Source organism: Metopolophium dirhodum, chromosome 1, assembly GCF_019925205.1.
Source record: "Metopolophium dirhodum isolate CAU chromosome 1, ASM1992520v1, whole genome shotgun sequence".
Taxonomy (NCBI): domain Eukaryota; kingdom Metazoa; phylum Arthropoda; class Insecta; order Hemiptera; family Aphididae; genus Metopolophium; species Metopolophium dirhodum.
Window position 1 is genome coordinate 108099696 of NC_083560.1, and position 13342 is coordinate 108113037.

The 13342-nt window shown below is 30.2% G+C and overlaps 1 protein-coding gene across 1 annotated transcript; it reads left to right on the plus strand.

Annotated features, from left to right (window-relative positions):
* Positions 1-533: 533 nt before the first annotated feature.
* LOC132935526 (suppressor of hairless protein-like) lies at positions 534-11334 on the plus strand. The gene is made up of 2 exons (XM_061002112.1): positions 534-1330; positions 7628-11334. Exon 2 carries the CDS (start codon positions 7632-7634, stop codon positions 9177-9179), a length of 1548 nt encoding a protein of 515 aa, XP_060858095.1. The 5' UTR covers positions 534-1330; positions 7628-7631; the 3' UTR covers positions 9180-11334.
* The last annotated feature ends 2008 nt before the right edge of the window (positions 11335-13342 follow it).

The following is a 13342-nucleotide window of genomic DNA, read 5'->3' on the forward strand; positions in this document are numbered from 1 at the left end:
TACGGCGGGCTGGATGATGGTCTGGCGGACTGGCGGAGGGCGTCCGTCCGCGGAGAGTCGCGGCATCGACGTGTATAGTGTATATATAATATTAGATATTTATATAATATATATATATATATAGCGCGAGCACACGTACACGCACACTTGTATGCGTTTGTACACGCGTATAATATCATACACACACACACACACACACACACACACACACATATATATATATATATATTATGTATATTCGTATAATATTGTACAGCGCCACTGCCGATTTAGGCATGAATGGTTTACAAGCGGCGGCGCAACCGGAGCGACTACGCTATGATATTATATATATGTACATATAGTACACGATAATAGTAATAGCAATAGCAATTGAAATAGTACAGTACGGTCGCGAGAGAGCGCAACGGCGGCGGCGGCGGTGGTGGTGGTGGTGGTGGTATGAGCTGTGCTGCCCCGTCGTCGTCGTCGTCGTCGTCACCGCCGCCGCCGCCGCCGCCGCCACAAGTGTGGAATGTTCCCACGGATCCCATTGGTCCGGGCCCGCTCGGCCGCCGCGGTCCCTCTTTATTTCGTTTTACGTTTGATTTTTTTCCTTTACCCATTTTATTTTCCCCCTTGCGCCGTCCGATATCACACACACACACACACACGTATACGTTCACGTTCACGTACACGCGAACGGTTTTTGCGCGCGCCGCCGCGGATCACGTTTTTCCGCCGCCGCCGAACAGGGTCGTCGTCGGGCACTCGCCACTCAGTCGTCCGCGGTCGCCGCCCGCGTGTACTCGTGTGCAGTTGTCGTCGTCGTCCCGGTGTACCCGAATCCCGACACTTCGCGCCCGACGCACGTCACAACCCGGGACGGGTAAAATCGCTCGACACCACCGATTAACTCCGCACAGCAATAATAGTGTAAATATTATCAAATAGTTTTCGAAAAAAAAAAAAAATATATATCAAATTAATTTCGAAAGAGACTCATCCCGACTTGGCGTACCGCATATAGCTACCTCCGCATCAGTCGTCAGTCGTCTGCAGCACGCGCGTCTCGCGGGTCGTGTGCTCTCACGTGCTCGCCCGGCGCCGTCCAGTCGAGAACAAAATATTATTATTATTCTTATCAGCCGTCGATTTCGACTTGGCATAATAAAATAATATCGTGACTCGTGTCCGCCGGACCAATCGTCCCCATCCGTCCAAGTCGCACTCGAATCCCCCAAAACCAAGTTTCACCACCCTTCGCCGAGAAACCGAACTTTACGCCGGGCTGCCACGGCCGCCGCTCTCGTTCTTCTTCCTATTCTGGACACCGGCGACAAGACTCGAGGTAATTCACAACAATATTATATACCTACCTATGTCTGTTATTATTTTTGTACAATATGATATTAATAGTATCGTTTAAATACAAAGACTTCGACGAGAAGACGTGTAAAAGCTCATTATTATTTTAACGCACTGCTGTGTAATTAGCGATTATATTATTATTATATTATATTATATAATTACCTATTTATATATCCAGCCTTTGGAACAAACCAGTTCAATATAAATATACGAAAGTTCCAATTTAATATACGGACGAAATCATTTTTATATGTTTTAGAATTTACATAGGTACCATATAATTTTGAATATTCATATTTTAAATTTTTAACAAACTTGAACTTTCTGTTGGAAGATCATTGTGTTTCAAAGTTCATATTAAGATACAATAGGAAAATTGAATTAAAAAATATAATAGGTATGCAATACTAAATAGGTAGGTACTTATATCTACAACAGTTTTTTTAATAAAAATGTTTTTGCCCATTAATTTTACTTACGTAGCTTGTGATGAATAATTACTATTAATTAAAATGAGATCACTAGAATTAGTTTCTCATTTTTGTACTGTTAACATTTTTAACTAACATTATAAACTATAGTACCTATAGTCGTAGTAGGGTAGGTACACATGCTAACACATAACGTATTGTACGTATATTTTATTAGAATCAATAAGGACGAAAATGAACAAGTTCATAAACTTTAATGCCTTATATGCCATAAAATGTGTATTCTCAAATGTATAGTCCTGCACCAATAGTATAGTCTATATGAGTCTATGAGCTATTTGTCCTGCACAACATCTGAATATGCACTTTTCCGCAACAGACCAAATCTGGGATATTTTGGGTTCTGATTAACGTACCTACGTGTTTATACATATATGTGTTTACATGGTAATCCATTTAACGTAGGACACTTATTATACGAAAAGTAGATGGTTAAACAATTAAGTGTTTTACGTTAAATGGATCACCCTGTATATATATATATATAATATAATTTATTGAGCACTTTATTGTGTTGTCCGATTTTATTATTGTAACAGTTTTGTTGTTATTAGTTTTTTGGACTACCTATACGAAAAATACACGGGAGTAGCTAGCGAGGGTGTGCGCAAATATTGTTATTAGTTACTACCCATATTTATTATATTTAGGTACCTGACGACGCGACGGGGGTTTAAATGTCTAATACATATATTTATATATATATATTATATATGTATACGTACATACATAAATATATAGTACTAGCTGACCCTTTGCACTTCACATATATACTTAAGATGAGTACCTATTATAGCCATTATATGTTTCAGTATAATATAATGGTATATATATATATGACATACGTAGGTATACCGTAACTACGATATATACTATACACGATAGATAATAACTTCGGTTGTTTTTAATGACGGCTGATCACATATCAAATTTAATAATTTTCGATATTTTTAAAATTCTTTACGACCTTCGTTACCGTTTTTATTTCGAAACTTTACAGTAATTCAGTCTTAATACAAGATGAGAGTTTCAGTTATTTTTTGTAATATAATACAGGTACCCATATATATTATATATTTATTCTAACACAATAATGCTTAAAATGTCTATATTTGTATAAACTTAAAAGTAAAAACTATATCGTGTACGAGTGGGTTGTCTTGCAAATCACTTCTTCAGACTGAAACTCTATATTGTTAAAACTAATAAACTAAAGTTTTGATTGAATTATTCCTCTCTATGTTCAAACGAATCACCTATACAATAATACTACCTATATATTATATTGTTTGTTAATCGTAAACGCGTGTGTATTAATAAAATACCCAGTGTAAACAATTGTCATAATTTAATATACTTTTTAAATAATGCAGACACATTTTTATTTATTACCTACTTACCATGCATTCAATGTCATCGCATTAACTTAGGCGAAACATTTATGCGTAATTTAGTACATTGTACATATGATATAACACCTATAGGCTATAGAGTATAGGTAGGTACACTGTTCTATATTGTTTTTAAATAGGGAGTCAAATGTTTAATAAGAGAATAAGTAGGTAGGTATAACTTATATAGGTTTATCAAAACATAGAATACATAATCATTAATAATAAACATTGTAAATGTTCAGCATACAATTTGTATTAATAATAAGACCGTACATAAAATGTATATAGAATTGATAATGTTACATTCCTAACTAGCCGTATAGTTAAATAAAAACTTAAAATAACATTCTTTACATGTACCTATCGTGTATAATATAATATATATTATAATTGCGGAAGCTTCAAGTTGTCAAATTTTTTAATAAAAGCTTAAAATTATTTAGAACTCTATACTATACGTTAACCTGCATTAAGTGTTTAATATTTATAACATTTTTTTCTTTAAAGCTAATTTTATTTAGACCGCACCGTCCACACTGGTATACGTCTTAAGATTACCTACGTGTTTATGAATATTAAATATTATTATACTTCTATATTAGTTGTATCCTATAATAGGTAGGTATAATATGAATGTTTTGATATGCATTGTTAAAATATTTATATAATTTTAAATACAGTATATTATCTGCAGATATTGTTATACTATTATTTATATTAAACACCTAAATGACCGATTCTATGGTTTAGTGACATATATATTTTGTAGAGGATTTGTAGTGTATACGGTATACTTAAACCCGATGATTAGAATTTTTTTATTAATTTCCACATGCCGTATAGATTGACGAGAGAATACTATACTTACGTCCAATATACCTTCTGGTGAATATGTTGTGATAAGTTGTGTCCAATAGAGTATAAACTAGTAAAGTTGTATGCGGTATATTTGAGAGTGATATTTAAATACTAAGTATGGGTCCTTTACATACTACATATTATACAATAATGAAAATGTTTCATCAATAATCAATAAAAATCATATTATTATCAAAAATAAAATAATGTATACCTATATATATACATAATGAAATGTTAAATTAAAAATTCGAAACAATATTTTGCATATTTGATATCTGCAATGATAATATATTAAATACCCTATAGATTTAGCCTATAATAGTAACTTTCGTCTTTAACGCAAATAATCTGTGAAATAAATTAAACTGAACGTAATTTGTTATCTGGGACGTGCTTAACTATAGTTTGTCATTTATTTGACAATAAGCTAGGTACACACTTCATGACATAAAAAATCAAGATATTTTGTATTTGCATATTATTTATTTCTATTTTTAATTACTTAATTCATTTTTTATAATATATTAATATAATTATTTAGGCTTGTTATAAAATATCAGTCACAAAAAAATGTGTCTTAAATTAAACATTGAATCAAATACTTGGAATAGTTTTATTTATTTAGCCCAAACGTTTGAATGAAAAGTCAATGTAATTAAACTGATACAAATTGTAGGAGGCTAATCGTTTATGTGAATAAATTATTTTTATTTTTATTATTTTCTATCTATATTTATAAAAAAAACTAATAATAATATAATAGGTTAATAGTAATTATTAATAGTAATAGAAAATAATCGTGTATAAAAAGATATTGACAATGTACCTATGTATTTGAAATTTAATTTAAATATAATATTATCTAAATTATATTATTATTTAACTACAGTCTACGATTTTAAGCGTTATTATAGTTTATGTTATTTGGTTAGTTGGATTATGCCTATACCATTAAAATGAATCGATGACAACTTAAATCATACTCTCAAAGTATCTAGCTTAAATAATGTTTAGGCGTAAGCACTACCGTTTACTGTTAATATTAATTTAAATTTATTTTGGTAGACGTTGAACAAACAACAATATAATGAAATAATTCATTATTTTTTTAAATACCTATACATAAAATCTGTAATAAATTATTATTTTTACTTTAAAAAAAAAGATACGTTTTACATTCATAACTTCACAAAAAGTAATAGAAATAATATCTGTAATATCCCATAAATAAAGTACAAACATATACTTTTGAACCATAGAAGTATCATAAGTTATGATAGGTACTACCTATACAATGTATACTGGAGAGTCACACACTCACACGGTGCTGTAGACCTGGCGATATCATAAAATATTTATACTAACAATGATTTCAGAAACGCAAACTGTAAGAAATACAAAATATCTTGACAACAGTAGAATTTTAATATGTTTTTTTTTAATTTTAATTATTAAACTGACATTAAAATATATACATTTATAATACAAAAAGTATTTATAGTTTATTACATTAATACTGTACTTCAATTTAAATATTATTGTTACAAAGAATTGTTTATAACATAATTTTTTTAATAGTTGAATTTCTACTCCAGGTTGTATTATATTATATTCACAAGGAGAAAACTAAAAAAGCGAGGTATAAATCGTGAGGCGGATAAAATTATTTAAACGTATAATACCTACGTAAATAAATATATATAGTTAATTTATGTATATACATATTATATTACATGTATATATTTATACATTTATAAATTAAATGTTCTTATATTATGTGAATGATAAAATATCAATATATTGTTTTGTAATAATTATATTTTTTTGTGTCGATACATTCGGAAGACGTAGAAATATAGGGTACCTAATGAATTGTTTTTGTTTTCATCGTCCGTATAATATGTAGATACGTAAAACATATTATACTAAGTCTTTTACTGCAGTATAATAGTATAATATATTTTATAAATTATTATGGGGTCCATTTTTGTGCACTTAAAAGGAGATTATCCCTTCAAGTGCATGTAGGGTGTCCAATATATTAATTGAATATTCTACCCTCCCTATCACATGTTATTATACACATTGTGCACCGCACTTAATACTATTTCCATACCGTACATATTGTATTGAATATCCCTATTGTTAAGCTCAGTCCGTAGTATATAGCGAGTAGGCAGGAAATAGGAAAAATATCGATTGAGTTATTCGATAACATTAATTTGAATTATCAAAATTCAGTGGACCACCATGCACAGTCATCAGTTTTCAGTTTTCAGAGACTCGGGGGAGGGTGTTTGATTAGGAAAGATTAGAAAGGTTTTTGTGTTATAATAAAAGTTAAATAAAAATATAAAACACATTAACATGAATCAATTATTAATTTGCAAATATTGTCGGGCAATATTGGTTTGTTCTCAAACTAATATTTTTGAGCATATTATTATGGATTTATAACAATGTTAAAATAAAAACTATAACGATTAGGTATAAAATGCATACTTATATTTATATCATGGTGTTAATTAATAAATTAAAATATTCTAAAAATCTAAACTGTTACTAGTAGGCACATCATTAAAGTGAAAATATAAATTAAATTACTGAAATAAACGAAAATATTTAATAAATTATTATTTTGCAGTTTTATAAAAAGAAAATAATTACCAACATAACTATAACTATGATGCGTTTTCTAACTATAGGTATACTTAATAGTGTTAATACTGAGTTATGATATAATTTCTATTTTATTTTTAAAATAGTTAAAACACGTGTACAAATATAAAACTTTAAAGTTATTCTGTTTCAATATTTGATTTGTAACATTTACGATCAGTACCTAACTATACGATTTGTATACGTATATAGTAGCACTACTAACAGATCCAGAAGATTACCACAGATGCACGTGCTTTTGTATCACTAGTTCAGACCGTGAGGGGGGACGATAAAGCTATTGTTTTTTTCCTATAGGTAGTTCCTAGTGTATTGTTATTTGCTGTTAACACGTCTTTTTTGAGTGGCACAAGTTCTTAAAAAATGTCACATAAACACATTGATCGGAAAATAAACACAAACGGCACCCTATGGAAAAGTCATTTATTAGTCTTATCTATGAATACCATTGATATATTATTTTCTATACATTCCAATAATAGCTTGTAGAACAATATACATTTAAAAACAGTTGTTGTGTAAGGTAATTTATTGTTTTTTATATTAATATTGTTCTTTTTAATAAAATGTGTAAAGTTATAATTTTTTTAAGAAAATACTATACGCGCAATACCTACCAACTATAATTTAGTACTACAATGTTTTATCATTAGTGGTTTATATATAGTATATCTATAGCCATATAGTCTATAGGTGTATGTTATTTTATTCTATTGAACTTTGGATTTTAAAATAACTTTTAAGGCTTTTCTACTCTGTTAAATTACAAAGTTGATTTTGTTTAATTAAAAATATTGTATTAAATTGAATTTTGAATCACTTTTAAATATATATTTTTTGTGTTTTTATTAGATTTATGGGAACTTGGACGCTAAAATCAGAGAAAGATGGTGATACGGATGATGGAGAAGTGGTAGGCTCTTTAAGCTGTTATAACTCCGTGGATCTTCTTGGAGTGCCAGCAAGGATGCCTCACCATTATGGTCCCGAAGCTCCCATGCAGTTTCGACCTGAACAACGTCTAACTAGAGATGCAATGGAGAGGTATCTACGAGATCGCAACGATTTAGTGTTGGTTATTCTCCATGCTAAAGTAGCTCAGAAATCGTACGGTAATGAAAAACGATTTTTTTGTCCACCCCCTTGTATATATTTGTTTGGTGATGGCTGGAGACTTCGTCAAGAACAACTATTAAGAGAAGGCGTGTCTGAAGCTAATTCTCAGATGAGCGCATTCATTGGTATTGGAAGCACTGACCAAGAGTTACAGCCTCTTGACCTTAACAATGGAAAGCAGTATTGTGCTGCTAAAACGTTGTTCATTTCAGATTCGGACAAAAGAAAACATTTTATGTTGATGGTTAGAATGTTTTATAATATTGGTTATGACATTGGTACATTCCATAGTAAACGAATAAAGGTTATATCAAAACCATCAAAGAAAAAACAATCGTTAAAAAATGCTGATTTATGTATCGCAAGTGGAACAAAAGTAGCATTATTCAATAGGTTAAGATCCCAAACAGTCAGTACACGATACTTGCACGTGGAGAAGGGTAACTTTCATGCCAGTTCGACGCAGTGGGGTGCATTTACTATTCACTTGTTGGACGATGATGAAAGCGAGAGTGAAGAATTCAATGTTAGAGATGGATATGTTCATTATGGCAGTACTATCAAGCTAGTCTGTAGTGTCACTGGTATGGCATTGCCTAGACTTATAATAAGGAAAGTCGATAAACAGATGGCTCTTCTGGAAGCTGACGATCCTGTGTCACAACTACATAAGTGTGCGTTTTACATGAAAGATACAGAGCATATGTATTTATGTTTATCCCAAGAGCGTATAATTCAGTTTCAAGCAACTCCTTGTCCCAAGGAACCCAATAAAGAAATGATTAACGATGGTGCCTGTTGGACGATTATAAGCACGGACAAGGCCGAGTATCAGTTTTACGAAGGCATGGGTCCCGTGAACTCTCCAATAACACCTGTTCCAGTCGTTCACAGTTTGAACTTGAACGGCGGTGGTGATGTGGCTATGTTAGAATTGACTGGAGAAAATTTCACACCTCACCTACAAGTATGGTTTGGTGATGTTGAATCTGAAACTATGTATCGCTGCCAGGAGAGTATGTTGGCAGTTGTACCAGATATATCATCATTTAGGGGTGATTGGCTCTGGGTCAGGCAGCCAACCCAAGTACCAGTATCTCTAGTGAGAAACGATGGTATAATTTATGCCACGGGGCTGACATTTACATACACGCCAGAATCTGGACCCAGGAATCACATCCAACCCACAGACGACATTATGCGAGCGCCACATCCTCATAATAGGTTACAGCCAGCCATAAACGACGTTCCATGGAACCAACATTCCAATATTAAAGATTATCAATGATGATGTGTAGCGTGAGTACAATTGGACCAAAGAAAAGTACTTTTATGGAGTATGAATTAAAAAATGTACGAAAATGTATTGAAAACTATCTATACATTTTCTTTGCATTTTATGCGGTACGGATAAATAATAATAATAAACACACTAATCATGGATAATTTTTAGTTGCACATAATTGTTTGCATATTGGTTCCTTTTAATTATTTTCTACGATTATTCTTGTAAATGATTTTTTTCCGTCCATTTGATTGGTCAAACAAGCGAATTTCTTACCAAAGTCTAAAGATCGTAATTCTTGGCATGAAATTGGACGCTACACCTGTTCTGTTATTATATAATTGTGCAATGTCATTAAGATACATTTTGGGAAAACGTCACTGCATATCTTATAGTTAGTTGAAATTATACATTTGTAAATTAGTATGTGGAGCTCATGTAATATCTTGAATTTCAAATGTGAATCAATTACCTTCTATGCAATATTCATCCTGGTCTTAGCTCCCGTTACGAACAGTTTTGATTTTAATGACTAACCGTAATTATCTATAAGCTTCTCACGAAATTACTAGTTACTGACATAAATTAGTCTTGTCTACAAATCAACAAGACTCAAGAGTAGGAACAAGTTTGATCGTTAATTGAAGTTGTAAACAGCTTTACATTTTAAGTCTAACAAATGTTCTTAAACATATAATTATAAAACGATCAATACAATAAATTAAAAATGATTTTCGTATCTAAAAATTAAAGAGAAAAAAATTAATTATTTTATTTTTGAAATTCATGACCCTTTCAGTTAACAGTATTTTAAAATTTATTTTTTAATTAGGTATAGAAAAGCATAATGCATATTCTACGGTGCTTAGAATTATATATATAACAAAAACAATAACATCGTACAATGGCTAATGATATTTTGTTTTCAAACCCAATTTTGAAGTTTTGGTTTATATTTGTATGAAACAAAATATATTTTTTTTAAGGAGTGCATTTTTTTTATCATTATGGTTATTTTAGTTATGCGTGATATATATGGTTATATTATAGTTTAAAAACGGTAATATTATGAAATCTGATTACTGTGAATCTATGTTATTATATTTAGTATTATTAAATATTAACTTGTGGTCAAAAAAAAATCTTAATTTTAACACACATCGTAATCGCGGAATGATTCGTTTATTTTCTTGAACAACATCACGTGGTACCTACTACCTACCTACTACAACATTATGTTTTATTTTATTTTTTATTTTAATTATATTACTACTTATATATATATATATATGATATGTATTATGTATGTACTAATAATTATTACTGTACCTGTACTTGACTGATTTTATAAACAAAACGTAGTGTTTTTTTTTTTTTTTTACTTTGACCTGTTGTAGCTAAAACTTGGTTGATTTTAATTATTAGTTTTGCCGCCATTCATGCCAAACACTTGATGACTATAATTTATTACTGTGTAATTATATTTTATATAGTGTAACTATAAGACAGTAATGCCAAAGAAAATTTAGTTTGTAATGGTTGTGATCGATATTTTAGAGCATTTATTTTGTTATTCTTGTATAGCTTTCTTCCGTAGATATTTTCATGAGAAATCTGTCGTTTATAAACATTTTATATTTTATTTTATTTCTTTGGTGGGTATATTTTGTTTGTGATTTATTAGGGCTGTTAAATATGTATTAATCTATTTTCTCACTCATCTATAATCTGTATGTTAAACAGCCACAGATGTAAAATGTAATTTTTATTAGTTTTGAAAATGTATTTAATTGTAAATACATGTAGAATTAATTGTTTTCGATGTTATAACTTACAACATTTATTGTGAAATTTTATTGTGTTTTACTGAATTTACGATCTATAATTTACAGAATTATGCGTATAAAATGATAAATAAGTTACTTATTTACTATAATTTGTACTAAAAAACAAAATTTAAAAGAATATTTTGTGAACGAATTCAGATACATATTTTGTAATAACTATGATAAAAATAATGTTGTAAACAATGTAATGTTATCAGCTCTAATAAATAATTATCATTTTATTTTTAACGAAAAAATATTTATTGCCTTTATAACTATGAATTATTATACAATAATGTGTGTATTATAAAGCGTTTTAATATTCTATATAGAAAATATATATATACATACTATTTAGGTACTTGTATAGGTAATATACACGTATGTTTATATATATATATATGTATAATATATTTGTGAATATAAACTTAAAACGTATTTATCTATCAAAATGCTTGTCGGTTTCGTACTTTATTGTTCTACTATATGACATTTTCAAGTTTTTCCCAATTGATTCCTATTAAAAAAAATGAATTAATAATAACAACAACGGGCCTACATTATAATATAATAGGATTGTAATAATGCGTAAAGTAGTACGTAAATATAATAACACTTAAATACTGCCCTCATCGCTTATACGAAAAGTGCAGTAAACGGCGGTGAAGCGTTCACAATCAAGTCTGAACCACTAAAAGGAATATTTATTTCGGTTAAGTACTTTTAAATTTTAATATTTATAATTACAATTTTTTCGGAGCGAGTGCCACATGCATTTGACGAGCATATAGTATAGGTAATAGGTTATAGGTATATCCCCGAAATACGCTAAAATCACAGACATTTTAAGTAGGTATGAAAAAAAAACATGTTTTAGTTATGATATTGACTTATACTGTCATTATCGAATGAAAAAGTCTACCCAGAGACCAGAATAACTTAATGGATATTTTATAAAAACGATATTGAGAAAAATTCGACATTCGACCTCTTAAAGCCATCGAAATAATATTAGAAAACAATAACTGATGATAATATAATATTATATAGTTATAACAGTGTTCTAAAAATAAATAAAGCTCAAAATAAGTAAATAGTACCTAAAGCGCGAATAATGGGGGAAAAGAACAATAATAATAATAATAATAATAATAATACATTCTGATTCTGGTCACGATGAGATGTTCAGGTTCAATAATTATATGATTATTGTGACATTATATAATGAACGTGATTTGATTTGTAAAACTTACCCACTACACGCAACTACTATATATACCTACAAGCAGAAAGGAACCAGCTCGGCTACGACTGTAGCACACCCGTAGCGAATAGCGATAGGTATTATAGTATAAGTGGCCAAGTGGGTATATACCTAGACCTAGGTACCTCTACATAAGTACCTAGCTGACATGCAATCATTAATCACACACACGTGAGGTTTTTCATCCACAGCATATACGAATTAAAAATAAATATTCGTATTATTAGGTACATAATATATAACTATTATTTGAACTGTTTGAAAACACACATATTTATACGTCTATTATAATATATTAAGCGCGAACTCCTCGTTATAATATTATGGTTTATAATTTACAATGATTATTATTCGCGGTCTTGCGTAATTGGCACGCATTATACCTCTACCCATGTATCATATTATTATTGTTATTATTTGAATTCAATTATTTTATTGTGCGGGAGAAGGTTGCGCATGTATAATATTATAATAAAATAATATATATGATATTATATAGTGTATCGTTGTCGTACGACGTAACGATTGTAATGGTCGAGAGGAGCATCGGTATTTTACTATTTTACAAATAAACGATGATGCCGAGGTTTTAAGAATTCATAATCAGAAAATTATATATATATATATATACCAACGTATTATAATATAATATCGGTATGGTATTTATTATGTGAATTATTATAATAATGATATATTTTAATATACGTTCGATTTAGCGACAAAAAATCACCTATGGGCTATGAACCGGCACGCTCCATCGACACGAATATTGAATACAATACGCTATAGTAATTAGCATATTATAATATATTATCGTTTATTGTTTGAATTGTGTATGATATATACAAAATCACATATCCGCATAAATGTGATTTTCCTACCTTTTTTTTTTTTTTTTTACATTGCACCGCCAAATAAGGGCCGTTTGCACATTACTTGGATCCACGCTGCAGCATCGTTTATTCAACATAATTTATAGCGTAATTTACAATATAAAATTGAGTTGCTCTCGTGACGCCGAAGCCCATACTTTCCTTAGCAATTGCCGGTTTGTATAATATGATGGCTCCTGGCGG